Consider the following 25,232-nt stretch of genomic DNA (forward strand, 5'->3'; position numbering starts at 1 on the left):
TTGTTGCAACCCAAGCATGCCATTGTGATAGGAACCAAGCTATCTTTGTGCCCTTGTTGTAGCAAACCAGCCGTTTGCCCTTGTTTTGAACCCATCTCTCAGTGCTTGGTATAGGAACACAGCTGTCAATGTGCCCTTGTTGTAGAAAACCAGCTGTCAGATGTCCTTGTTGCAGGTACCCAGCTGTCCGTGTGCCCTTGTTTCAGGGACCCAGCTGTCAATGTGCCCTTGTTGCAAGGACCCAGCTGTCAATGTGCCCTTGTTGCAGGGACCCAGCTGTCAATGTGCCCTTGTTGCACGGACCCAGCTGTCAATGTGCCCTTGTGGCAGGGACTCAGCTGAAAATGGGGCCTTGTTGTAGAAAACCAGCTGTCAATGTGCCCTTTTTTCAGGGACCCAGCTGTCAATGTGGCCTTGTTGTAGAAAACCAGCTGTCAATGTGCCCTTGTTGCACGGACCCAGCTGTCAATGTGCCCTTGTTGCACGGACCCAGCTGTCAATGTGCCCTTGTGGCAGGGACTCAGCTGAAAATGGGGCCTTGTTGTAGAAAACCAGCTGTCAATGTGCCCTTTTTTCAGGGACCCAGCTGTCAATGTGGCCTTGTTGTAGAAAACCAGCTGTCAATGTGCCCTTGTTGCACGGACCCAGCTGTCAATGTGCCCTTGTTGCACGGACCCAGCTGTCAATGTGCCCTTGTTGCAGGGACCCAGCTGTCAATGTGGCCTTGATGTAGAAAACCAGCTGTCAATGTGCCCTCATGGCAGGGACCCAGCTGTCAATGTGCCCTTGTTTCAGGAACCCAGCTTTCAATGTGGCCTTGTTGTAGAAAACCAGCTGTCAATGTGCCCTTGTTGCACGGACCCAGCTGTCAATGTGCCCTTGTTGCACGGATCCAGCTTTCAATGTGCCCTTGTTGCAGGGACCCAGCTGTCAATGTGGCCTTGATGTAGAAAACCAGCTGTCAATGTGCCCTTGTGGCAGGGACCCAGCTGTCAATGTGCCATTGTTTCAGGAACCCAGCTTTCAATGTGGCCTTGTTGTAGAAAACCAGCTGTCAATGTGCCCTTGTTGCACGGACCCAGCTGTCAATGTGCCCTTGTTGCACGGACCCAGCTGTCAATGTGCCCTTGTGGCATGGACTCAGCTGAAAATGGGGCCTTGTTGTAGAAAACCAGCTGTCAATGTGCCCTTGTTTCAGGGACCCAGCTGTCAATGTGGCCTTGTTGTAGAAAACCAGCTGTCAATGTGCCCTTGTTGCACGGACCCAGCTATCAATGTGCCCTTGTTGCATGGACCCAGCTGTCAATGTGCCCTTGTTGCAGGGACCCAGCTGTCAATGTGGCCTTGATGTAGAAAACCAGCTGTCAATGTGCCCTTGTTTCAGGAACCCAGCTTTCAATGTGGCCTTGTTGTAGAAAACCAGCTGTCAAGTGTCCTTGTTGCAGGGACCCAGCTGTCCATGTGCCCTTGTTGCAGGGACCCAGCTGTCTATGTGCCCTTGTTGCAGGGACTCAGCTGAAAACGTGGCCTTGTTGTAGAAAACCAGCTGTCAAGTGTCCTTGTTGCAGGGACCCAGCTGTCAATGTGTCCTTGTGGCAGGGACTCAGCTGAAAACGTGGCCTTGTTGTAGAAAACCAGCTGTCAAGTGTCCTTGTTGCAGGGACCCAGCTGTCAATGTGCCCTTGTGGCAGGGACTCAGCTGAAAATGGGGCCTTGTTGTAGAAAACCAGCTGTCAATGTGCCCTTGTTTCAGGGACCCAGCTGTCAATGTGCCCTTGTTGCACGGACCCAGCTGTCAATGTGCCCTTGTTGCACGGACCCAGCTGTCAATGTGCCCTTTTTGCAGGGACCCAGCTGTCAATGTGGCCTTGATGTAGAAAACCAGCTGTCAATGTGCCCTTGTTTCAGGGACCCAGCTGTCAATGTGCCCTTGTTGCACGGACCCAGCTGTCAATGTGCCCTTTTTGCAGGGACCCAGCTGTCAATGTGGCCTTGATGTAGAAAACCAGCTGTCAATGTGCCCTTGTTTCAGGAACCCAGCTTTCAATGTGGCCTTGTTGTAGAAAACCAGCTGTCAATGTGCCCTTGTTGTAGAAAACCAGCTGTCAATGTGCCCTTGTTGCAGGGACCCAGCTGTCAATGTGCCCTTGAAGCTGCTGTACTAACGATCCGATGTTAGTACAGCGTTCTCCCCCGCTGAGCTGTTGATGCCCCCCCCCTCCAGAACACTCAGATCAGCACTCTTAGCCATTGGCTGAGAGCTCTGATTGTGAGCTGGTTGGCTGCTGGTTTCCCAGCATGCTTGTCCGACAGAAGCTGGCCAAATGGCTGGCTTGTATCGAAGCAGCTGCCTTGCACATGGGCCGAATGCCACCTGGTTTTTATTGAACTGGCTGGTGTCGCCCAACTTTTGGCCCATCTATACGGGGGTTTTAATTGTTGGAAATGCTTTGATTGGCTTCTCTTTGAAGGCAAATACCTATTTTGTCCTTCCTTGAATAAATACTTCAGGGAAATTACAGAGGTATTAGTACTCTTCTCCTGAGGAAAAAGGCTTGCACCTCTACCATTACTACGCCCAGGGCCGCTGATAGAAATCATGGGGCCCCCTACAGCCTACCTGATGGGGCCCCCTTTAGCCCAACCCTCAACCCCGCCCCTGGCCCCTCCCCAGACCCCGCCCTGAAACAATAATTGCATGTAAAAATAAGACAGGCTGGTTGTACCCGAGTCGATCTATCACTTGAGTACAATCAGCCATTTTCCAGGCTGACCTGATCTGACCCCCCATTCACTACAAAAGAGCGATGGATCTAAACTGACTTTTTACACCCGCCTACCTCCAATCCGATCTGCTAAGCAAAACAGAAAGGGATCTGTTCCCCTCTGTTTAGTGCAGGGGTGGGGAACCTTTTTTCTGCCAAGGCCCATTTGGATTTTTGTAACATCATTCGGGGGCCTTACAAAATAATCAACTTAAAAATTAGCCTGTTATATTTGACCACTGCGTGCCTCCTTACAATGCAGACTGACCAAAGCGTGCCCCCTTACAATGCAGAGAGACCACAGCATGCCCCCTTACAATGCAGACTGACCACAGCGTGCCCCCTTACAATGCAGAGTGACCACTGCGTGCCCCCTTACAATGCAGAGTGACCACTGCGTGCCTCCTTACAATGCAGACTGACCAAAGCGTGCCCCCTTACAATGCAGAGAGACCAAAGCGTGCCCCCTTACAATGCAGAGAGACCACTGCGTGCCCCCTTACAATGCAGAATGACCACAGCGTGCCCCCTTACAATGCAGACTGCCCACAGCGTGCCCCCTTACAATGCAGACTGCCCACAGCGTGCCCCCTTACAATGCAGACTGCCCACAGCGTGCCCCCTTACAATGCAGACTGCCCACAGCGTGCCCCCTTACAATGCAGACTGACCACAGCGTGCCCCCTTACAAACGCAGACTGACCACAGCGTGCCCCCTTACAAACGCAGACTGACCACAGCGTGCCCCCTTTCAATGCAGACTGACCAAAGCGTGCCCCCTTACAATGCAGACTGACCACAATGCAGAGTGAACAGCGTGCCCCCTTAAAATGCAGAGTGAACAGCGTGCCCCCTTAAAATGCAGAGTGAGCAGCGTGCCCCCTTAAAATGCAGAGTGAGCAGCGTGCCCCCTTAAAATGCAGAGTGAGCAGCGTGCCCCCTTACAATGAAGAGTGAACAGCGTGCCCCCTTAAAATGCAGAGTGAACAGCGTGCCCCCTTAAAATGCAGAGTGAACAGCGTGCCCCCTTAAAATGCAGAGTGAGCAGCGTGCCCCCTTAAAATGCAGAGTGAACAGCGTGCCCCCTTACAATGCAGAGTGAACAGCGTGCCCCCTTACAATGCAGAGTGAACAGCGTGCCCCCTTACAATGCAGAGTGAACAGCGTGCCCCCTTACAATGAAGAGTGAACAGCGTGCCCCCTTAAAATGCAGAGTGAACAGCGTGCCCCCTTAAAATGCAGAGTGAACAGCGTGCCCCCTTAAAATGCAGAGTGAGCAGCGTGCCCCCTTAAAATGCAGAGTGAGCAGCGTGCCCCCTTAAAATGCAGAGTGAACAGCGTGCCCCCTTAAAATGCAGAGTGAACAGCGTGCCCCCTTACAATGCAGAGTGAACAGCGTGCCAAGCCCCGCAGACCAGTGCACTTGACTTACCTGTTGTAGCGGTGGCTTCCTCTCTTCAGCCCCCGTGTCTCTTAGAGTCTTCCCGCGTCCCGCCTCCTCCTCGGCAATGGCATTGGCCGAGGAGGAGGAGGATCCGTGAGACAATAGCGAATTTTAATTCGCTATTGTCACACAAATGGGCGGGCTCGAGGTGCACTGCTCTGCGCCTCGGGTCCATCCTTTTCGGAGACTCAGTGTCAGGACAGAGCCATCGGCTCCTTCTGACACAGCGGCACGGGGAGGGGGGCCAGACGTCACGATCGTGCAGGCCGCAGGTTCCCCACCCCTGGTTTAGTGGATCCGATTGGAGGGAAGTCAGATGTAAACAGACAGTTGGTTTGTTTACACCAGATGCCCTTCGAGCAGAGTGGGCTTTGTCCTGGACTGATCACCTGTCATCTGCCCACTCAGCTCAGCAGGGGGATCAGTGGACAGATCCCCCACTGAACAAGCAGATTCTGCCCTAAGAAGCCTTAATTACAGCAACACAGGCATTTTAAAATCATCAGGATTATGATAACACACAGGCAGGTGCAGGTGCTCTATCATGGCTGGCTCTGTCACAGTGTTTTACATGACATGGCTGTTGGTGGCTGACCTTGTTAACTTATGACCAATAAGTTAACAAAATCAGCACCCAACAGCCATGTCATGTAAAACACTGTGACAGAGCCAGCCATGATAGAGCACCTGCACCTGCCTGTGTGTTAGATAGTGACATAGTACATTACAATCACTGCTGTATATATAAAGATATAAATATATTACCCACCCCCAGGCACCCCTGTGCTGAAGCAGCCACTATGAATTCTAGCTTCCCTCTCCTCCTGGACAGTGTCAGATGACTGATGCCGCCGCCCACCTCACAGCCTCTCACTCCCTTATCTCTCTCAAGCCGACTACTGAGTGGGGAGATGAGCGGAGGGATATCACTCTGACAGTGAAGGAAACAGACAGCAGCAGGCACCCGAACTTTAAGCAGCCGGTCTATGCAGAGCAGGAACTGAATACACTGGGCATGCGCCCGAAAATGAAAAAAAAGTTCCTCCACTCCCACCAACATACAGCAACAAAGAGAGGCTCAGAAGATAGTAATAATACACCCCCATAAGCTAGAAGGAGCAGCTGAGCGGGGGTGTAATTTAGAAAGACCTTTTTTTATTTTTTGCACTAATCATCTGCAAAGCTGCCCGGGCCCCCCCCCCTGCTGAGCCGAGGACGCCGGGCCCGGTACAACAGGGCTGGTTGTACTGGCCTATCAGCGGCCCTGACTACGCCTGAGGTTTGGAAGGGCTCCGTTCGTCCCTCTCAGTCTTTCAAAGCCAAGTCTAAGACAGGGACGCACTTTTGAAAGAAGACACAGATGTCGGGCATGGGTGGAGTTCTGGATAGCCTCTTGGTGCAGAGGAATGCGGTCCTTTGAAGAAATTCACCTTGCTATCAACATTCTGGAACATTCAGGGTAATTCGGTTACATAGTTAACTTGGGCTATATAAAAAGTAGGAACTCGTATGATGCAGTGTTCCCAATTTCGACCTTTCTGTGTACATATGGATTCATCTCTGGATTCATCTTCTGCAAAGACACCCAATGGGAATCCAGTCAGCCAGTGCCACAGCCATGATCTACAACAACCATCAAGAAGACACTGGAACTACTGACCTACTGGGAACATCTGTAGGGTAGCGACTGTTTAGGTAGTGCCTTTTTAGGTATACCTATGCCAGTGAGCTTTATCTAAATCAGAAAGCTTGGTTGCCAAGTGAAGAGTTGATTGATTCTTTTTTTTTATGTCTTTTTGTTTACCTTATAAGCCTGGGTATGCCCAATAGGCTTTGTTTTGTACCCTAATCCAAAAAAAATGAATAAAGAGTATCTTACAAAAAAAGAAGACACTGGAAGTCGCACCACACAGAAGGAAATATTCTTGATCCTCTCTTGGTAAGAACTGCACATTATGGCCCTGTCCATCATCCACATCCAAGGGATGGAAAATTGGAAGTTGGATCCATGGGAATGGGCCTTTATCCCAAAGTATTTCAAGCCCTTTGACATAGATTGGGGATGCTAGATATGGTTTTACTGGTGTTCAGATTCAACAACAAACTGGACAGGTTTGTTGCCAGGTCCAAGGGACCCTTGAGCCTTCACATTGGATGCTCTGGTCACTGTGTGTCTTTTCACCCCTCTGGATAATTTTTTGCCTCCTTTGCAGGATCAAAATAGAGAGCATTCCAGTGATTCTCATATCATGGAATTGGCCCAGGAGGATATGGTACTCAAACTTACTCAGACTCATGGGAAATGCTCCGCAAGCCCTTCCAGATCGTCCATACAACCTATCCCAAGGGCCAATGTCCCATCCTGTTTATCGGCAGCTGGCTTCAATGGCATAGTTGTTTTCTGTCTTTCCTCCAGTCCAGTCTGGACCGACATCTGTCTAAATGGACAAATCTTGGCCGGGGCTGTTCTGTTTAGGAGACTAAAACACAAATATGGTGGCTACACACCTCTGAATTATTGACCTTATCCTGTAAGGAAGCATTCTTAATGTTGTACAGGAAAAAAAGCTGTATTGAGGTCAAAAGCCCCTTTCCTCACCAAAGTGGTCTCTGCATTCCACCTTAATTAGCATAGTTTAGCTTCCCAATTCAATAGATGTGGTGGCTGCATTTGTTTTTCTTTTTCTTTTTTTTTTTTTTTTTACTTAAAGCGGAGTTCCAGCCATTCACTCACCTGTCCAACGGTCCAGAGATGCGGCCGCCCGAAGCCTCGATCCTCTCCCTCGGCGCCGGCATCACTGCTGTGGGCACCCGGCTGTGATAGTTTGCGGCTTCACAGCTGGGTACCCACTGCGCATGCGCGAGTCGCGCTGCGCGTCTTGATTGGCCGGCAATCTTCTGGGACCTCTGACGTGTCCCAGAAGATTGCAGGGAGGGAGGGGGAGAGGAGAACTTCCGTTCAGGGCGCCGCGGCGCTCCGAGCGAAAGTGGGAGCGGGTACCTGTCAAAACTAGGTACCCGCTCCCCCCCCCCCCCAAAAAAAATGACATGCCAAATGTGGCATGTCAGGGGGTCAGGACTCCCTAAAGCGGAAGTTCCAATTTTGGGTGGAACTCCGCTTTAATTTTCACTTGTTGAGCATGCCAATAAATCTGTTATTTTTCAACTTCCTTTAACAGACCAAACTGTCCTGCAAAAGTGGCAGTTAGAGGATTTAAACAAACCATTTTTCATTGACAGGAGTGCTTACAATGGTCAGCTTTTATTCATATGTATAAAACCTTTATCCCAAAAAAGGGAAAAAATACTGTTGCTGTAACTGCTTATCACTTACGTGCTCTTTTGTTCCAGTAGGACGTACCTGTACATCCTCCTGCTCGTGTGCATCCCAGGGGTCAGGAATTGAGATGAATAATTTATGCATAATTTGTGCTTCCTCAAAAATCAAAGGTGCTCCTTTGATTTTGGACCCCTCTATGCATCTAGGCTGTGAAAAAGTCCCACACATGTGGTATCATCTGTGACAGGACCGACCCAGAATCCGCTTGTGTGCTTCTGTCAGTATAGCGCTTCCTTCAGTCTTGAACATATATATGAGATATTTAGCCTCAATATACAAGACTAGCCGAGAATAGATTGTATAAGATCTAGAACTGTTTATTGAACAAACTCACACAGAAAACCCCACCAGGTCAGGTGACCCAGATTACATTATTGTATGAATATGAAATTGTAATCAGAAATAGAATTACCATAACTACGGAACAGCCAACATAAACTGTAACCAGAAACATAATTAACCTGAGCTAATTAACTAACCATCTGGACAGAAACAATAGGTAAATGGAAATCCACACCCAGACAATGTTATAATTAACATGCTAATTACTCAGCACTTAAACCAGCCTGGGTGACCAGACTGCCAGCAACAAGGCTAAAACAAAGGACATTATCGTACGTATAAATACAGAGCACCTTATTAAGCAGACAATAGCAGGAGACCCCAGTAGCAGACTGTTCGTCTCTGACCTACAATAATCTATGATATGTTCCATCATTCTGATACAGTGGAATTAATGTATCTTAGATTTCTTGAGGGATATTGTGGATAAATATTCCTGTCCCATTTGAAGTAATCCAAACCATATTCTCAGTGGCCATTAACCACTTCCATACCGGGCTATTTCCAGCACTCCACTCCTACATTTAAAAAGCATCATTTATTTGCTAGAAAATTACTCAGAACCCCCAAACATTATATATATTTTTTAACAGAGACCCTAGGGAATAAATGACTGTCATTGCAACTTTTTATGTCACACGGTATATGCGCAGAAATTTTTCAAACGCCTTTTTTTGGGGAAAAAAAACAGTTTTATGAATTAAAAAAAGACAAACCACTAAAGTTTGCCCAATTTTTTTGTATAATGTGAAAGATGATGTTACACCGAGTAAATAGATACTTAACACGTCATGCTTTAAAATTGCGCACAATCGTGGAATGAAACCAACTTAGGTACTTTTAAAATCTCCATAGGCAACGCTTTAAAATTTTTTACAGGTTTTCAGTTTAGAATTACAGAAGAGATCTTGGGCTAGAATTGTTGCTCTTGCTCTAATGTTTGCCGCAATACCTCACATGTATGAATTGAACGCTCTTTATATATGTGGCCACGACCTAGGCATGTGTTCGCTTCTGCATGCGAGCAAGCGGGGACAGGGGCACTTTTTTTTTTTTTTTTTTTTTTTACACTTTCTCTTTAATTTTCCTTTTGATCACTTTTATTCCTATTACAAGGAATGTAAACATCCCTTGCAATAGGAATAGTGCATGACAGGACCTCTTTATGGAGATATCTGGGGTCATTAAGACCTCAGATCTCTCCTACAGGCTGGAAAGCCTGAAATAAAAACCTTTTAAAAAAAAATTATCTTAGCTATCCTGTCGAGATCGTGGCAGTATTGGGAACTGCCAGGCCGGGCGTGACGTCATAATATTGCGCCTGGACCTCCGAGAGTCATAGAGACTGCCGGGGACCATCTGGTCCTCTGCAGTCTCTATGGTGTACTTCTGCCGCCGGTGGATTCCTTCTCTGGCTTACCGATCGCACGGGCGAGCCGGTAGAAGCACCGGAGGGTGGCTGGAGGGGAGGGATGTCCCCTCCTGCCGCCTGTAAGAACTATCAAGCGGCTGAAAGCCACTATGATTGTTCTTATGGTGCAGGGACTCGCCGGGTGATTATATTTTTTACGTTTTTTTATTGGGTATGCTTTGTTGGCTATTGTTTTTTTTTTTTTCTCCAAATTGTCGGTCTTTTTATGCTTATAGCGCAAAAAATAAAACACAGAGGTGATCCCATACCACCAAAAGAAAGCTCTATTTGTAGGGAAAAAAAGGACATCAATTTTATTTGGGTACAGTGTCGCCACAACCGCGCAATTGTCAGTTCAAATAACTCAGTGCCATATTTCAAAAAATGGCCTGGTCATGAAGGGGGGTAAAGCTTCCAGGGCTGAAGTGGTTAAGAAATGGTAAGCTGCAATATGTAACGTTTTTGTTTTAGTATGTAATACTGCTTTATGGCCTTTCATCAGGGCGTAGCTCACATCACTCCTCTTGTCCAATCTTCTGAGTCCTGTGGGACCTCAATCAGGTTCTCTCGGCTCTGCAGAAGCCGCCGTTCTAACCTATTAGAGATATTCCCATGTAAGATCTTACACATAGGTTGGCTTTTCTTGTTTGATGTTATCCGCAAAGAGTCTCTAAATTAGAGGCCTTATACTGTAAAGAGCCCTTTTAAGGCTCCATGTACACGGGACGCTGGAAATGGCCGTTTAGGAGCAGTTGGGCGTTTTTTTTAGAAGCCCCTGAACCCATCTACATTTTATCTTATCTGTCCATGTATTCAGGGTCGTTTACAGTCATTTGCAGGCAGTTGAGTTCAGGGACGTTTTTTGGAACGCAATTATTTGCGTTCGAACGTGTGTTTCACGGCGTTTCAAACGCAGAAACGCGGCTGAACATGACCAAACGTGACCGAACGTGATGAACATACGTTCAGCCACGTTATATGTTTTTTCTGCCTCCATTCAAAATCAATGGTTCCCTATGGGAGCCTATTGATTTGAATGGAAGTCGCACCGCAAGTTGGATCAGGATGATCCGACTTGCGGCGCGACTTGCACTGTGAGAATCTTAAGGGGGAACTCCGCGCCAAAAATGGGAAAAAAACGGCGTGGGAGTCCCCCCCAGGTTCCAAACCAGGCCCTTCGGGTCCGGCATGGAATTTGAGGGTAGCCCCACGCCGAAAAAACGGCGTGGGGTCCCCCCCAAAATCCATACCAGACCCTTATCCGAGCATGCAGCCCTCAAATTCCATGCCGGACCCGAAGCGCCTGGTTTGGAACCTGGGGGGGGACCCCCACGCCATTTTTTTCCCATTTTTGGCGTGGAGTTCCCCCTTAAGATTCTCACAGCGCAAGTCGCGCCACAAGTCGGATCATCCTGATCCGACTTGTGGTGCGACTTCCATTCAAATCAATAGGCTCCCATAGGGAACCATTGATTTTGAATGGAGGCAGAAAAAACGCTGCTAAAAGCAACGTGGCCAAACGTGCAATTAACGCCAATGGAAAAAGCTACTGATAGCACGTTTAATAGCTGTTTTTTCCCGGCGTCAGAACTGGCTTTGCAGGACGTTTTTTCTAACGCCCCGTGTGCATGGAGCCTAATGCCCCGTACACACGTACCGATCGTCGGCCGAACGATCGGCCGTCTTTTGTCCAGGGCTGTCGTGTCTGTTGAAAACTGCCAAAGACTGCACATGAATTTTGTCGGCCAACAGCAGCCGACTGCAGAAGTGATGTCATGTGATGGTTCACTTTCCCTGTGTTTTTTCTTTTCTGAGCATGCCCAGTCTTGCAAATCTGCTGATTGTCGGCCGAATTCTGTACTGACTGGCGAACAATCGGCCGTTCGGGTGCTGGCCTACAAAAATTTTAATGCCTACACGACAGATTCTTTTCGGCCGAAAGTGCGCTGTCGGCTGTCGGAAGCATCATACTAACAAGCCGACAATCGGTCGTCGGCCGAATATTTACGGCCGACAATCGGTACGTGTGTACGGGCCTTTAGGCTCCTTGCACACTTGACTCAAAAATCACTGCTTCTACAGGAGCTTTGTGTTCTGCCAGTAGAAGAAGCTCAATGTTATCCTATGTGTCCATGCACATTAGGACAATTAGAGGCTGGAAAAAAGATCCTTCTGGTTTGCATTTCTGATTGGAGCTTTCTGGCAGAAAAAGAAAATGCAAAACTCTCCTAAACTCGTCTAAACACTGTACAAGAAACACTCTAAGCGTTTTTTTTCTGCCAAGGGAACTGGCATTTTTATGAGCCCAGTGTGCATGGAGCCTTAATGTTGCACAGGAACAAAGCTAACTTGAGATTGAAATCCTCCTTCCTCCCCAATATGGTTTGTGCTTTCTGCCTTTATTAGGATAGGTTCTTATATCCTGCTCTGAAGCATCCTAAGAAATTTTCTCTATACTGTCTCTCTGTTGCTGCACACTCCAGATCCGTTAGTGCTTTATAGGCGTTTCAGCATCAGGTACTGTATATTTCTCAGATTTGCAAAGTGACCAACTCGGCTTCTGTTCACATACTAGGTAAGTTCTACCAAGTGGATGTTCGGGCCTTTTCTCATACCAGTTACGGCCTTAAAGTGGTTCTAAAGCTAGAAGGTTTTTTATATTTTTTATCTTAATGCAGTCTATGCATTAAAGTGGTTGTTAAGCCATGCAACAACCTTGCAACAATTCCCTCTTATATGTAAACAATGTCCCAGTGCATTTGCTTTTTTTAAAAGAAATGCTGCTATGTACCTAATTTTAGAGCACCGATCGACGCTCACGTAACCGGCCATGCCTCTCTTCTCTCGAGCTGACAGAAAAATGGGCGGGGCTGAGAAACCCCCGCTGACGTCAGCCAGGAGGAGGAGAGAGGGGGTCAGTCAAGTGAGCGCCAATCGGCGCTCTTAAATAAGGTACAGAGCGGCATTGGGGACATTTTTTAACATATCAGAGGGGATTGTTGCAAGGTTGTTGTATTATGAAAGCAGTAGGAGGGGAAGATTGTGGAGTGGACAGAGCTGACAGGCAGGGAGGGGAGGTGGGAGGAGGACAAAGGGAGACACAAGAGAGCTGTAGATAGCAGCAGATGATGGAGGCACGTAAACTGACTACGTTGTCAGGGCTCTGTGTCGGAATACACAGACACAGAGAGCAGCGGCACGGTTTTGGTGCCCCCATAGCAGACTGCTTGCTGTGGGAGCACTTGGCTAGAGGGAGGGGCCTGGAGCACTGGCAAGGGACCCAAGGAGGAGGGCTGCTCTGTGCAAAACCATTGCACAGCGCAGGTAGGTAAAACATATTTGGTATTTTTAACCGAAAAAAAAAGAGACTTTAGTATCACTTTAAGGTGCTATAAGCTGCTCTATGAGTCTGCCAAGCCTTCTTGACTCAGTTTTGTGTAATGTGGGTGTGTTGGCATTGTTTGCAATGTTGCCCACCACTCAATTGAACTGCTTTTGGACATCCCAGTCATTATGATGTAAAGTAGCGCTGGGGCTGACGGACAACTATTGGCCCAGGGGTAAAGTACAACCCAGAGGCCCATTGTGCAGCGACTCAGCCTCCTTCCCGCTCTCCCTCTTCTTCTCTGCCTCCTCCCAAATCCCCATCCTCGGCCGAAGCTCCACTCCAGGTACTCTCTGCTCACCGGGCGGTTGGGCTGGACAGCTCCTGCTGCACAGTCTCCTGGTTCCCCAACTGGCCGGCCAAGGGCTACAGGGGGAGCTCGGGCGAGTCGCTGGGGGCTGGCAAGGGGTAGGAGAGACTCTGATAGGGCACGGAGCCGGCCTCTGCTCGGACACCATCCATGCTGGGGGTAATCCTCGTCCCACACTAGGTAGGACACAGGCGGGGACTTTTTGCTGCTCTTCACCAGAAAGCTTTTAGGCATGTCTGCGGCAGAAGCGGTGCAGCCTTTTTATGGGGCAGAAGAGCGGGGGGGGGGGGGATTGCCCCCACGGCCCAGTCTGCCCCTGACGTAGTCTAGTTAGGGCACAGGACTCTCCCCTCCTATGATTTCCCTACTCCTTGCTACAAAACCGAGACAAGCTGGGAGTGGAAAGGGTTTTTTTTGGGGGGCTTGTTCCAGCAGCTTTTTGTGCCATTGTCCAATCACAAGTAGCTGCATATAAATCAGTTCTCCTAAACTTCTCTGCATTAAAGTAAAAAAAAAAACCCACTGCTTGTCCTACCCACCCCCATTCCTGAATACTTACCTGGCTCTTGTCACCACTCCAGCGCTGTCTCTGCTACAGCACGGCTCCCTTCACGTTCAACTTTCACAGGAAACACCGAGGGCCTGTCCGTCAGGCAAACTCCTATGAAGAGGGGAGCGGGGGCATGGCTTACCGATGCTGTGTGTGTCTATGACGCATATAGCCTGGCTTGGGAGCGTGCACACGGGTGCTTCCTTAGCACCCAGCTTGCTTCCAGTGGCACCCGAAGGAGGGGATGAGCCTTCAGAGCTGGTAGGCACTGCGAAAAGAGGAGGGAAGTGACAATTCTGTGCTTTATCACTGCACAGAGCAGGTAAGTGGTAACTCTTTATGTATTTATTTAAATTTGACTTTAATGTCACGTTAAATACTCCCTGCTCTGCAAAATGTAAATGCACCGAACATACGTGAATGTGCCGAACATAACAATCATTTTCAAGTAGGGATGAATGATGTGTGGTATAGCATGCATTGTGGGTCAGGAAACCCCAAGATTTAGTATAAGACAGCCAGGGCTACATCATTCTATATGTCATATCTCAGATGTGCCGTTGTCATTCCTATCCTCAGAACTCATATTTTTGTTTCTCATTTGCTTTGTAGTTACATCTAGAGTGTCCCAGCCATCTTCACCCCAGCCCAGCTGTCCATCACCCCCCATCCCTGCGGGGAAAGTCATCTCTCCATCTCAGAAGCTCAGCAAGAAGGCACTGAAACAGGTAACAGAGGGGACGGGCGAGGAGGTCCACGTGTCCCTCCATATACATCACCTCCTCATTTGTCACCACATACTCCATCCATAACAGAATGTAGAGTACTGATCTCCTGTTGTCACATAAGCTCTACCGACTGCTGGAAGGTCAGGTCTCGTCACATGTATCCACAGACACTTCTCTTAGTGTAGAGAGCAAGACAGACAGACACACTACACTGTTGTCTGTAAAAGTTAGGTTACTGTATACACAGGGCCTTTTAACCACTTCTGGACCGGAAAACTTTCCCCCTTAATGACCAGGCCATATTTTGCGAGTCGTAACTGCCTTATTTTAACGGACAATTGTGCGGTCATGCGGCTCTGTAATTAATGTGTATTTTTTCCCCCACAAATAGAGCTTCCTTTTGGTGGTATTTGATCACTTGTGCGATTTTTATTTTTTGCGCTAAAAAAAAGAGCGACAATTCTGAAAAAAAAAAAAAAAACAATAATTCTCACATTCTGCTATATAACATTCTCAAAAAAAAATAAATAAAAAATCAAACTTTTTAGATATTTTAGGCCAATTTGTTTTCTGCTACATATTTTTGGTAAAAAAAAAAATCGCAATAAGCGTATTTTGATTGGTTTGCGCAAAAGTTATAGCATCTACAAACTACGGGAAAGATTAATGTCATTTTTGTTTTTGTTTTTTTGTTTTTTTTTACTAGTAATGGTGTAGATCTGCAATTTTTAGCGGGACCGTGACATTGCGGCGGACAGATCGGACCTCTAACTGACATTTTTGACACTTTTGGGGGGACATTACTACAGTAATCAGTGCTAAAAATATGCACAGTTACTGTAATAATGACACTGGCAGGGAAGGGGTTAACATTGTGGGTGATCAAGGGGTTAAATGTGAGCCTAGGGGAGTGATTCTAACTCTGGGGGGGCGTGGCTTGTGAAATGATCTTAGAGACATGTTAACCCTTTATAGAAGGATCACAGGAACTCTATGATCATTCCAGGGAGAACGGTCGGCTGTGTTTACAACAACTGTCCGTCCTTCTCTCTCAGCGGGTAACGATCGTGGGTGTCAGACGGCAATCGGAGCTGCCTGACCCGTTCATCGGCTTCCCCGCTGCCGAGTGGGGGCGGGAGCACGCCGTTGGCGGCGCGCGCTCGTCCTCTAGCTGCCTACTCGCGACCGACGTAGGTCTGCGTCGATTTGCGCAGCAGAGCCACGTTGCCGCAGTAAATAGTCGGGAACCAGTTAATGAAAGGGTTCAGTTGTCTGCAGCCAGTGGCTCAGGAGACTCATGGAAATGTCAGGTAGCACTCATTTTGCTGTAAGCCGCCTAGCAGAAGGTGCGCAGTTTCTTTGTGTCTTAGCATTACATAAGGAAAGACTTTTGGCAAGCACATCATTAAAGTGCAATTAAACTACAACTGAGCACCACAAACTAAAAACGCTTTTTTAATTCATTTTTAATAGTCAAAGCAAACTGCCCCATCTATCCATCCATCCATGCCTCTGTGCTTTATTGTGCTGAGAAATTACTTACAAGAACACTAGCTTTTCTGGCTGTGATCATCTTAAGGGCAGATGATTCATGTAGCATTTATTTCTTGGAATCCATCCTGTCCTTAGCTCAGACATGCAGGCAGGAGGGTGTGCTTAGCTAAGAAAGACCCTCCTCCCCTCCTGAAGACTCCTGGGATGTATGACATCACTTGCCTAGGCATGGAAACCTGGAAGAGGTAACTAAAGAAATGTAAAGAAAAAAAAAAAACAGTTTAGCCCCTTTGCATTGGCGCCTTCCCGTCCTTTAACCACTTAAGCCCCGGAAGATTTTACCCCCTTCCTGACCATGGGGTATTTTGCGATTTAACGGACAATTGCGCGGTCGTGCGACGCTGTACCCAAATGAAATTGACGTCCTTTTTCCCCCACAAATAGAGCTTTCTTTTGGTGGTATTTTATCACCTGTGCGATTTTTTTTTTTTGACATTTTAGGCCAATTTGTTTTCTGCTACATATGTTTGGTAAAAAAAAAAAAAAAAATCGCAAAAAGTGTATTTTAATTGGTTTGCGCAAAAGTTATTGCGTTTACTAACTACGGGAAAGATTTTTGTCATTTTTGCTGTTTTTTTTTTAATGAGTAATGGCGGCAATCTGCGATTTTTTTGCGGGACTGCGACATTGCGGCGGACAGATTGGACCCCTAACTGACATTTTTTTTACACTTTTGGGGGTACCAGTGACATTACTACAGTAATCAGTGCTATACATATGCATAAAATAAAAATCGCAGAGATGATCAAATACCAACAAAAGAAAGCTCTATTTGTGGGAAAAAAAGGCATCAATTGTATTTGGGTACAGCGTCGCACGACCGTGCAATTTTCCGTTAAAATAACGCAGCGCCGATTCACAACAAATGGCCTTGTCATTAAGGGGGCAAATCCTTCCGGTCTAGAACTGGATAAATAGAGTATGACTGACTTTTGCAATTACAGAACAGGGGGTTTCTCCATTAAAGCCAAGTATTGTAGTTTACAACTTGTCCAACAGTGAAAGTGGCAATGTGCATGCCTCCATCTTTATTAAGGAGTGGATGGAGCTCATCGCTTACCCTTCATGTGCCATGTCACTTTCACCTAGGGAAGGGTAGAGAGTCGCACCATTGGGACTTGGTGTACCTGTACTTTTCTAATGTCTTTAGCGCGCTAAAGGCTCACAGGACTTTTTTATTTATTTATTTCAGGTACTTATATAGCGCTGTCAATTTACGCAGCGTTTTTTGTATTTATTGATGAGCACTGCCTTTTCTGTATTTTTCAGTATCTTTCAAAGATTGTTACTCTGTTGTTTCTGAATTGAAAGTGGTTCTAAAGGCAGAACTTTTACCTGAGCCCGATCCCGTGCCATGCCCGAGAGAAGCTTTCTCCGCTCTCTACCTCCTCCCAAGACAGAGTGGCAGCAGTGGGAGCCATTGGCTCCTACTTCTGCTGTCAGTCAAGTCCCGTGACAGGGGTGGGGCTGAGACACTCTGTCAGTGTCTGTAGATGCAGGCAGCATGGCCCTGGATCCAGACTGCACACTTGCCACCATTAAAGTGATATTAAGGTTTTTTTTTTTTTTTTTTTTTTTTGGGTAAAAATTATTATTATTAAAGGTTTCTATAACACCAGCAGTTTGCGCAGCGCTTTACAATATTAGAGGGAGACAGTACATTTACAATACAATAAAATACAAGAGGATTAAGAGGGCCCTGCTCAGAAGAGCTTACAATTTAATGTCATAACGTGTCATGCTTACCTGCTCTGTGCAGTGGTTTTCCTCTTCTTCTCAGGTCCCTCTTCGCCACTCCTGGCAGTGCCTGCGTGCACAGCAAGCAGCTTGCTATAGGGGCACCTGAGCCAAGCTGCAGCTCTCTGTGTCCAATTAGACCCCACCCCTCTCTCTCCCAGTGGCGTTTCGCTGCTGTCTCAGCCATTGAGGAGGGAGAGTCCTGGATAGCCGAGTCTCATGCAATATTGCTGGATCGAGATGGGCTCAGGTAAGTATGAGGTGGGCTGCTGCACACAGAAGGATTGTTATCTTAATGCATAGAATGCATTAAGATAAAAAAAACCTTCCGCCTTTACAGCCACTTTAAATGTTTATTATTAAAAAAAAGAAGGTTTACAATCCCTTGAATGATACAGATGTTTCTTTTTTTAACAAGATACAAATGTTTATTATTTACCCACTTTGCGAGCGCCTGCCTCAGATTTACTGCGGCTTTAGGCTGGCTTGGCTTGCGTGGTGCTGGGGGACGAGCGTGCCTCGCTGGACGCGCGCTCCTGCCCCCACTAGGCAGTGGGGATGCCGATCCATGGGACCGGCGGCCACGATTGCCGCTGGGCACCGGCGATCGCTCCCTACTGAGAGAGGACGGTCAGCTGTTGTAAACACAGCTGTCCGTTCTTCTCTCTGAAATGATCACAGAGCTCCTGTGACCCTTCTATATAGGATCACAGGTCTCTATGGTTATTTCACAAGCCACACACCCCCACAGTTAGAAAACACTCCCCTAGGCGCACAGTTACCCCTTTGATCACCCCTAGGTTAACCCCTTCCCTGCCAGTGTCATTATTACAGTAACAGTGCATATTTTAGTACTGATTACTGTAGTAATGTCACTGGTCCCCCCAAAAGTGTCAAAAATTTCAGTTAGGGGTCCGATCTGTCCGCCGCAATGTCGAAGTCCCGCTAAAAATCACAGTTTATCTGCAGCCTTCTAAAACACACAAAGTTTTTTTTCCTCAGATTCAGCAGGCAAGGGGTGGGGATCTGACATCACACACCACAGCATAAGAGCTGAGCGTAATTTGAGACCTGAGTGGAAGGAAAGGACACACCCCCGTTTACACAGTCTCATAGGGAAACATGCACAGTTGACACTGTTAAGCACCTACAGCAAGGTCGTCTCCCCGGATTCTGTGGTGTCGGAAGAGAAAGAGAGAGGAGACGGAAACCACAGTCAGTGCTTTGAATTGAGGCACACTATAGGAGAATATGCGTTGTTCGTTTTTAATTACAGAGGTTTACAACTACTTGAAAGGTTCATGTACCGGGACATATTCATTTTTTATGCCTAGTATACATTTCCTGGTACTGCACTTGCCATCACCAGCCTACCATTTAGGGACATGGCTATATATGGCCGTACTTTTGTAAACACCGATGCCTTGCGCGTGCGTGTTCCAATTTTCCTGAATGTGAAAGTTCAGACAAACTGTATACACTAGGACCGTGTCACTTGGTTTATATCAGTTCAGAAGGGTGGATGGGTGGGTCTTTAAATGAGGCAATGACTGGGTAGAGTCATATGCCTCCATCCCTGGTACAGATAAAGGAGGAGGGAGGTTTGGGACTTTAAATGAAGCACACAGCTATAAGGTGATGAAAAATCAATGTATAATATTATGGTTATTAATACATATACACATATTGAGTCGTAACAAAATACAATGAATAAATAGTATTTCTCTTACGTCCTCCGACAGTCGCCGCCATCTTCATATTCGTCACAATGGGGGTATTAGACTTTGCTCTGTAGGAGTAGCTAGGCAACAGAATATGTCAGTATTAAAGCTTTTAACATATCCCACCCCCAGGGGGTGGTCCCCTCAGTCTATACCCTCCTGCTTCCTGTTTCCTGCTTCAGTTTCAATGTCTAGCTTGTCAGGAGTAGCTGGATGTCTCTATGCTGGGGCATTTTGTCTCAGCCTTCTCTCTTTTTTTATTTTATTTGAGTTTTTTCTCTCTTTCTTTATTTAGCTGTTATTTTTACCAGCAATAGTTAGATCTTCGGATGAAGAAGATAATGCGGGCTGCGTCTCGGGCTGACTCCCCTGGTCGCAGGTTGTGGGTCAGTGGCTTCTCAGCCCGCCATCGAGCGTTCAGTCAGGTACCGCTCCTGAGTTTTCTGAACGACCCATCCCTGTTCCGTGCAGGGATGCTAGGGTGAGGTGGCTACCTCACTGGACGCTGTGCGGTTTCTCAACCCACCTTCTGCTGCGTCCTGGATGCGACTCTCCCTGTCTCATGTACAGCGGCTTGTTCGCCTGTGGGGGTCCCCCACGCCATGTAAGAGGTAAGTGTATTCATGTGGGGACCTGTCTGTCTGGGGGGTGTCAGTCTGGGACTGTTACCTTGCCCTGTGTTCACACTATTGATGTTTCCCTATCTCTCACACTGCATGCTGTGGGCTGCAAGGAGGGGGGGCTGTGCTGCACTTCTGTGTCAGTCTGAGTGTGTGAACGGCTGTGTGCTGTGGAACTTGATGCTATCATGTTTGGGGCACATTACAGCGCCGCTGCGGCGGTCCACCATGTTCTTTATAACTATGTGGTGTATTTTTATTCCACCTTCATGAGGTGGGGGAGCGGCGGTTTCGGCGCCAAACGGTGCCGTTTTGGCTGTACTCGCTCCGGCCGCATGGTACACATGCATGGCGGCCATTTTCTTGTAGCCTCCCATAGGCTTTAATGGAGCGCCCTGAATATCAGCAATTCCTTTTCTACAGGAGCACCGATCTGGCCAGCAGCAGCAGCGGTCTCTCCAGGTTTTTTCCCTCTATTCTCTGTATCCTTGCCTGAGTATAACTTCTCCCTGTGGGGGTCCCTGGTGCAGGTGTGCTTGTGTGGCGGTGGGCTACGTTCGCAGCGCCTTATTTAAAGGGGCGGTCACCCATTTTATTTTACTCATTTTGGGGCATGGATTCTCAGGAAAGCAAATTTCCTGTCACATTGGTGGGAACCAGGGGACTGCGGTTTTCCCCCTCGGGGGGGGATTTGGCTGCGATTGTGGCTAGCCTTGCGACTCAGGTGCAATTGCTGATGGCTGCTCAATCCTCAAAAAGGCCCAGAGTTTTCATTTTCCTCTGATTCAGAGGGTGTTGGTGATGGGGCTGCTGTTGCTGGGGTCTCCTTGTCGGGGTCCCGTTCCTCCCTGGACCTTGTAGGGTCAGAAATGAAGGCTGAGGTTGAGGGGGTTGATATTTCTCCCCCTGGCTCGTCTGAAGAGCTTGCACTCATGGATGAATTGGTTGCTTCTATCAAGCAAACACTGCGTTTACAGGATGAACCTTGTCCTCCTGCTGCCTTGGCGGCTTATGGGACGCAGAAAAGACGCAAAACATCGCAGGTATTTCCCTGCACTGATGATTTTCAATGCGCTGTAAAGGAACATTGGCGTAATATACGCAAGCCTTTTGCTATACCAAGTAGGTTTAAGCTGCGCTATCCTTTTACGCCCGCTACTGATGGGCGTTGGTGTGTCCCACCTCCGGTGGATCACGCGATAGCGGTTCTGAATAAGCCCACTGCGATTCCTGCTGAGGATATCCCGTTGTTCCGGGATGCCACGGACAAACGGACGGAGTCCCTTGCCCGTCATACCTATTCTATTATGGGTTCTATGCTGAAAGCTTTTTTTGCTTCACTTATGGCGGCCCAGGCTGTCGCGAGCTGGACGCAGGTGCTTAATCGCGTCCTGGTGGCTGATTCTGCCCTCCAGGCGACTTTGGATATGGTGGATCAAATCCACCAGGGTGTCATGTATTTGTGTGATGCGGACCTGGATATGGTTCCGTTGGCTGCACGTGTACATGGTGTGGCGGTATTGTCTCGCCGTTTTGGTTTGGTTGAAGTGTTGGTCGGTGGACCAATCTTCGCGTAAGACCTTGGCTAATCTGCCCTATGATGGTTCTCGCCTTTTTTGGTGAGTCCCTAGATACGTTAATTAGGGGGATCATGGGTGGTAAGAGCACGCTCTTACCCTAATCCCACAAGGCTAAGACGGCTCCTGGTAAGAAGCCGTGGACTGGTAAGCAAAAGTCCGGCCAGTCCGGTTCAGCGGCCCACAACAGTGCGGCCTGAAGGGGCGCCCTCACCCGACTCTGGGGTGGGGGGACGCTTGCTCGGTTTCCTTCAGCCATGGCTGTCCCGGGTTCGGGACAGGTGGGTTCAGGAAATCGTTCGATCTGGCTACGAGATCGAGTTTCTCTATAGGCCGGAGCGCAGATTTTTTCCCTCAAATCTTCTACTGTCCCCGGAGCGTTTGCGGGATCTGCATCTAGCGGTGCAGGACCTGAGGGCTCAGGGAGTGGTGGTCCCGGTGCCTCATCGGGACAGGTTTCGGGGGTTCTATTCCAATCTGTTCACCGTGCCCGGGAAGGAGGGCAAGGTACATCCGATTCTGGACTTAAAGGCGCTGAACCGCTTTGTGCGGGTGCGCAAGTTCCGCATGGAATCTCTGCGGTCGGTGGTGGCTGCCCTGGTTCCGGGGGAGTTCATGGCTTCCATCGACTTGAAGGATGCGTGTCTTCACATCCCGAATTTCGAGGGTCACCAGAGGTACCTTCGATTCGCCATAGCGGAGGATCACTACCAATTTGTGGCGTTGCCCTTTGGTCTCGCCTCGGCTCCACGGGTGTTCACCAAGGTGCGGGCACCGGTTTTGGCTTTGTTGAGAGCCCAGGGCGTCTCTGTCCTAGTGTATCTGGACGATATTCTGGTTCGGTCTGCGACCAGCCAGGGTCTGGAGAAGGCTCTGTCCGTTACCATGCAGTCTCTGCAGGAGTTTGGTTGGACGATAACTTTTCCAAAGTCAGCGCTGTGCCCATCGGTTCGTCTCCCTTACCTGGGAATGGTTCTGGACTCTGTCCAGGCGAAGGTCTTCCTACCGGACGACAAACTCAGGACTCTTCAGGAAGGATGTCAGGTCCCTCAGGGACGCTCCGTCCTCGTCCACTCGGACGTGCATGAGATGTCTGGGATTGATGGTCTCGGCTTTCGAGGCGATTCCCTTCGCCCAGTTTCACACGCGGGGTCTCCAAGCGGAGATCCTGTCCAGGTGGGACGGGCGACCGCGATCTCTGGATCCGGATTTCGTTGGGCCATCGCACCAGAAGGGTTCTTCTGTGGTGGCTCCTGTCCCCGCCGGTGTCAGGGGGCAAGTCTTTTTGTCCTCTCTCAGGGACGGTGGTCACCACGGATGCCAGCCTGTCGGGCTGGGGTGGTGTTCTGGGCGTTCTGTCCGCCCAGGGAACTTGGTCGGAGGGGGAATCCTCCCTTCCGGTCAGCATTCTGAAATTGCGTGCGATGAGTCTCTGCCTTCAACGTTGGCCGGACAGGCTGCAGGGCTGTCCGGTTCGGGTGCAGACGGACATTGCCACGGTGGTGGCTTACGTCATTCGCCAAGGGGACACCAAGAGGGCCGGGGTGGCTCGGGAAGTGGCCGACATTCTGTCTTGGGCCGAGACGCATGTCCCGGCGATATCGGCGGTTCACATTCCAGGGGTTGGAGAACTGGCGGGCGGATTATCTGATGCCGCCAGTCCCTGGACCAGGGGGAATGGCCCCTCCGTCCGGGTGTTCTCCAGATGTTGTGCGCGACGTGGGGTCTTCCGGAGGTAGACCTGTTCGCGTCTCGTCTGTACAGCAAGGTGTACAGGTTCGTGGAAAGGCCACGCGATCCTCGGGCAGACGCGTCAGACCCGTTGGTAGCTCCGTGGCATCAGTACCGACTGATGTATGCGTTTTCACCGTTTCAATTGCTGCCCAGGTTCCTTCGCAGGTTGGTCTCGGAACCAAAACACGGTGATTCTTGTGACACCGGACTGGCCTCGCCGGTCCTGGTACGCAGACCTCGTGCATTTGGCGGTCGACGCCCCGTGGCGTCTGCCTCTTCGGGAAGATCTCCGGTCTCAAGGGCTGATATTTCATCCTGCCTTGCAGTCGCTGGCTTTGCCGGCCTGGCTGTTGAAACCGAGGCCCTGAGGGATAGGGGCCTCTCCCCTGAGGTCATTCACACTTTGATCGACGCGAGGAATTTTTTCCTCGGGGTAGGTCTTTTACCGTATTTCGGAGGCCTATTTTGCCTGGTGTGAGTTCAGGGGGTCTTCACCTCGCCCGTGGTCGGTGTCTGGGGTGTTGTCCTTCCTTCAAAAGGGTGTTGACAGCGTTTGGCGCTGGCTATGATCAAGGGTCAGGTGTCTGCGATGGCCGTTCTTTTTTCAACGTCCTATGGCATCTATCTCCTTGATTGGCACTTTTGTTCGGGGGCATCTGGTCCCTCCTAGGAGGGTGCCTCTGCCTCCTTGGGACTGGAATCTTGTTCTGTCCGTGTTACAACATGGTTCTTTTTTGAACGGATCGGGTAGATCTCGTTGTCTATGTTGTCCTAGAAGGTCACCTTTTTTGGTGGCGATCAATTCGGCTCGCAGAGTGTCGGAGCTGGCAGCCTGTCCTGCCATTGTCCGTATCTGGTCAATCACTTGGTTAAGGTGGTCTTGCGACCTAACCCTTCTTTTTTTCCGAAGAGGGTTTCGGAATTTCACCTCAATGAGGACATTGTCTTGCCTTCGCCTTGCGCGAAGTCTAAACATTCGGAGGAGGTGGTGTTGCACTCCTTGGATGCTGTTCATGGCGATTAGGGTTTACCTAAAATCGTCTGAATCTTTTCACAAGTCGGATTCTTTGTTTGTCCTTCCGGGGGTCCTCGGAAGGGCGTGGCGGCGTCGGCTTCTGCCGTCGTCAATTGGTTCAGACAGGCCGTTGAACAGGCCTATGCTTTGCGGGGAAAAGTTTCCCTTATGCCTGTGAGGGCACACTCTACCAGATCTCTGAGTACGTCTTGGGCCTGTCATCATCGGGCTTCTGTGGCCCAGGTGTGTAGGGCGGCGACTTTGTATGACCGTGCACACCTTCACTCTGTTCCACAGAGTGGATGTTCAAGCATCGGCAGATGCTTCCTTTGGCCGCAAGGTTCTTAGTGCGGCGGTCCCTTAGGGTCCCTGGTTTTGGTCCTTTGGGCTGTTTGGGATTTCTTTGTATCCCTGGGTTATTTGTTTTTTTCCTGGGTTATTGCTCCCATTGAGCAAATTTTTTCTCGTGTTGCCCAGCTGGTTTCCTTCCTTTGGTAAGGTTACTTTCTTGATGTGGAGACTGCGTTGCCTTTAGGCGCGGCTGCGTTTCCCACCCCTCATGTTTGCACTGCTTTGGGACGTCCCCATTGTGACGAATATGAAGATGGCGGCGACTGTCGGAGGACGTAAGAGAAAACGGAATTTTTGTAAAATCTTACCTGTAAAATTCCTTTCTCTGAGTCCTCCGACAGTCGCCGCCCCCGCCCCTCTTTTGGGGTTTAGGTACTCTACTGCTATTCCACTGAAACTGAAGCAGGAAACAGGAAGCAGGAGGGTATAGACTGAGGGGACCACCCCCTGGGGTGGGGATATGTTAAAAGCTTTAATATAGACATATTCTGTTGCCTAGCTACTCCTACGGAGCAAAGTCTAATACCCCCATTGTGACGAATATGAAGATGGCGGCGACTGTCGGAGGACTCAGAGAAAGGAATTTTACAGGTAAGATTTTACAAAAATTCAGTTTTCTCATTAATAGCACATAGTACATGTATATAC

General features: G+C 48.9%; 1 protein-coding gene across 2 annotated transcripts in view; it reads left to right on the forward strand.

The window, feature by feature from the left end:
* Nucleotides 1-25,232, forward strand: part of ASXL2 (ASXL transcriptional regulator 2) — a 145,766-nt gene that overhangs the window by 87,316 nt on the left and 33,218 nt on the right. For both annotated transcript variants that reach the window (XM_082249207.1, XM_082249208.1), the window contains one exon: nt 14,160-14,275. In XM_082249207.1, coding sequence (XP_082105333.1) covers nt 14,160-14,275 — 116 coding nt within the window. The remainder of the gene's footprint in view (nt 1-14,159; nt 14,276-25,232) is intronic.

Source organism: Pelophylax lessonae (genome assembly GCF_965119305.1).
Source record: "Pelophylax lessonae genome assembly, chromosome: 3".
In the NCBI taxonomy this organism is placed as follows: Eukaryota; Metazoa; Chordata; class Amphibia; order Anura; family Ranidae; genus Pelophylax; species Pelophylax lessonae.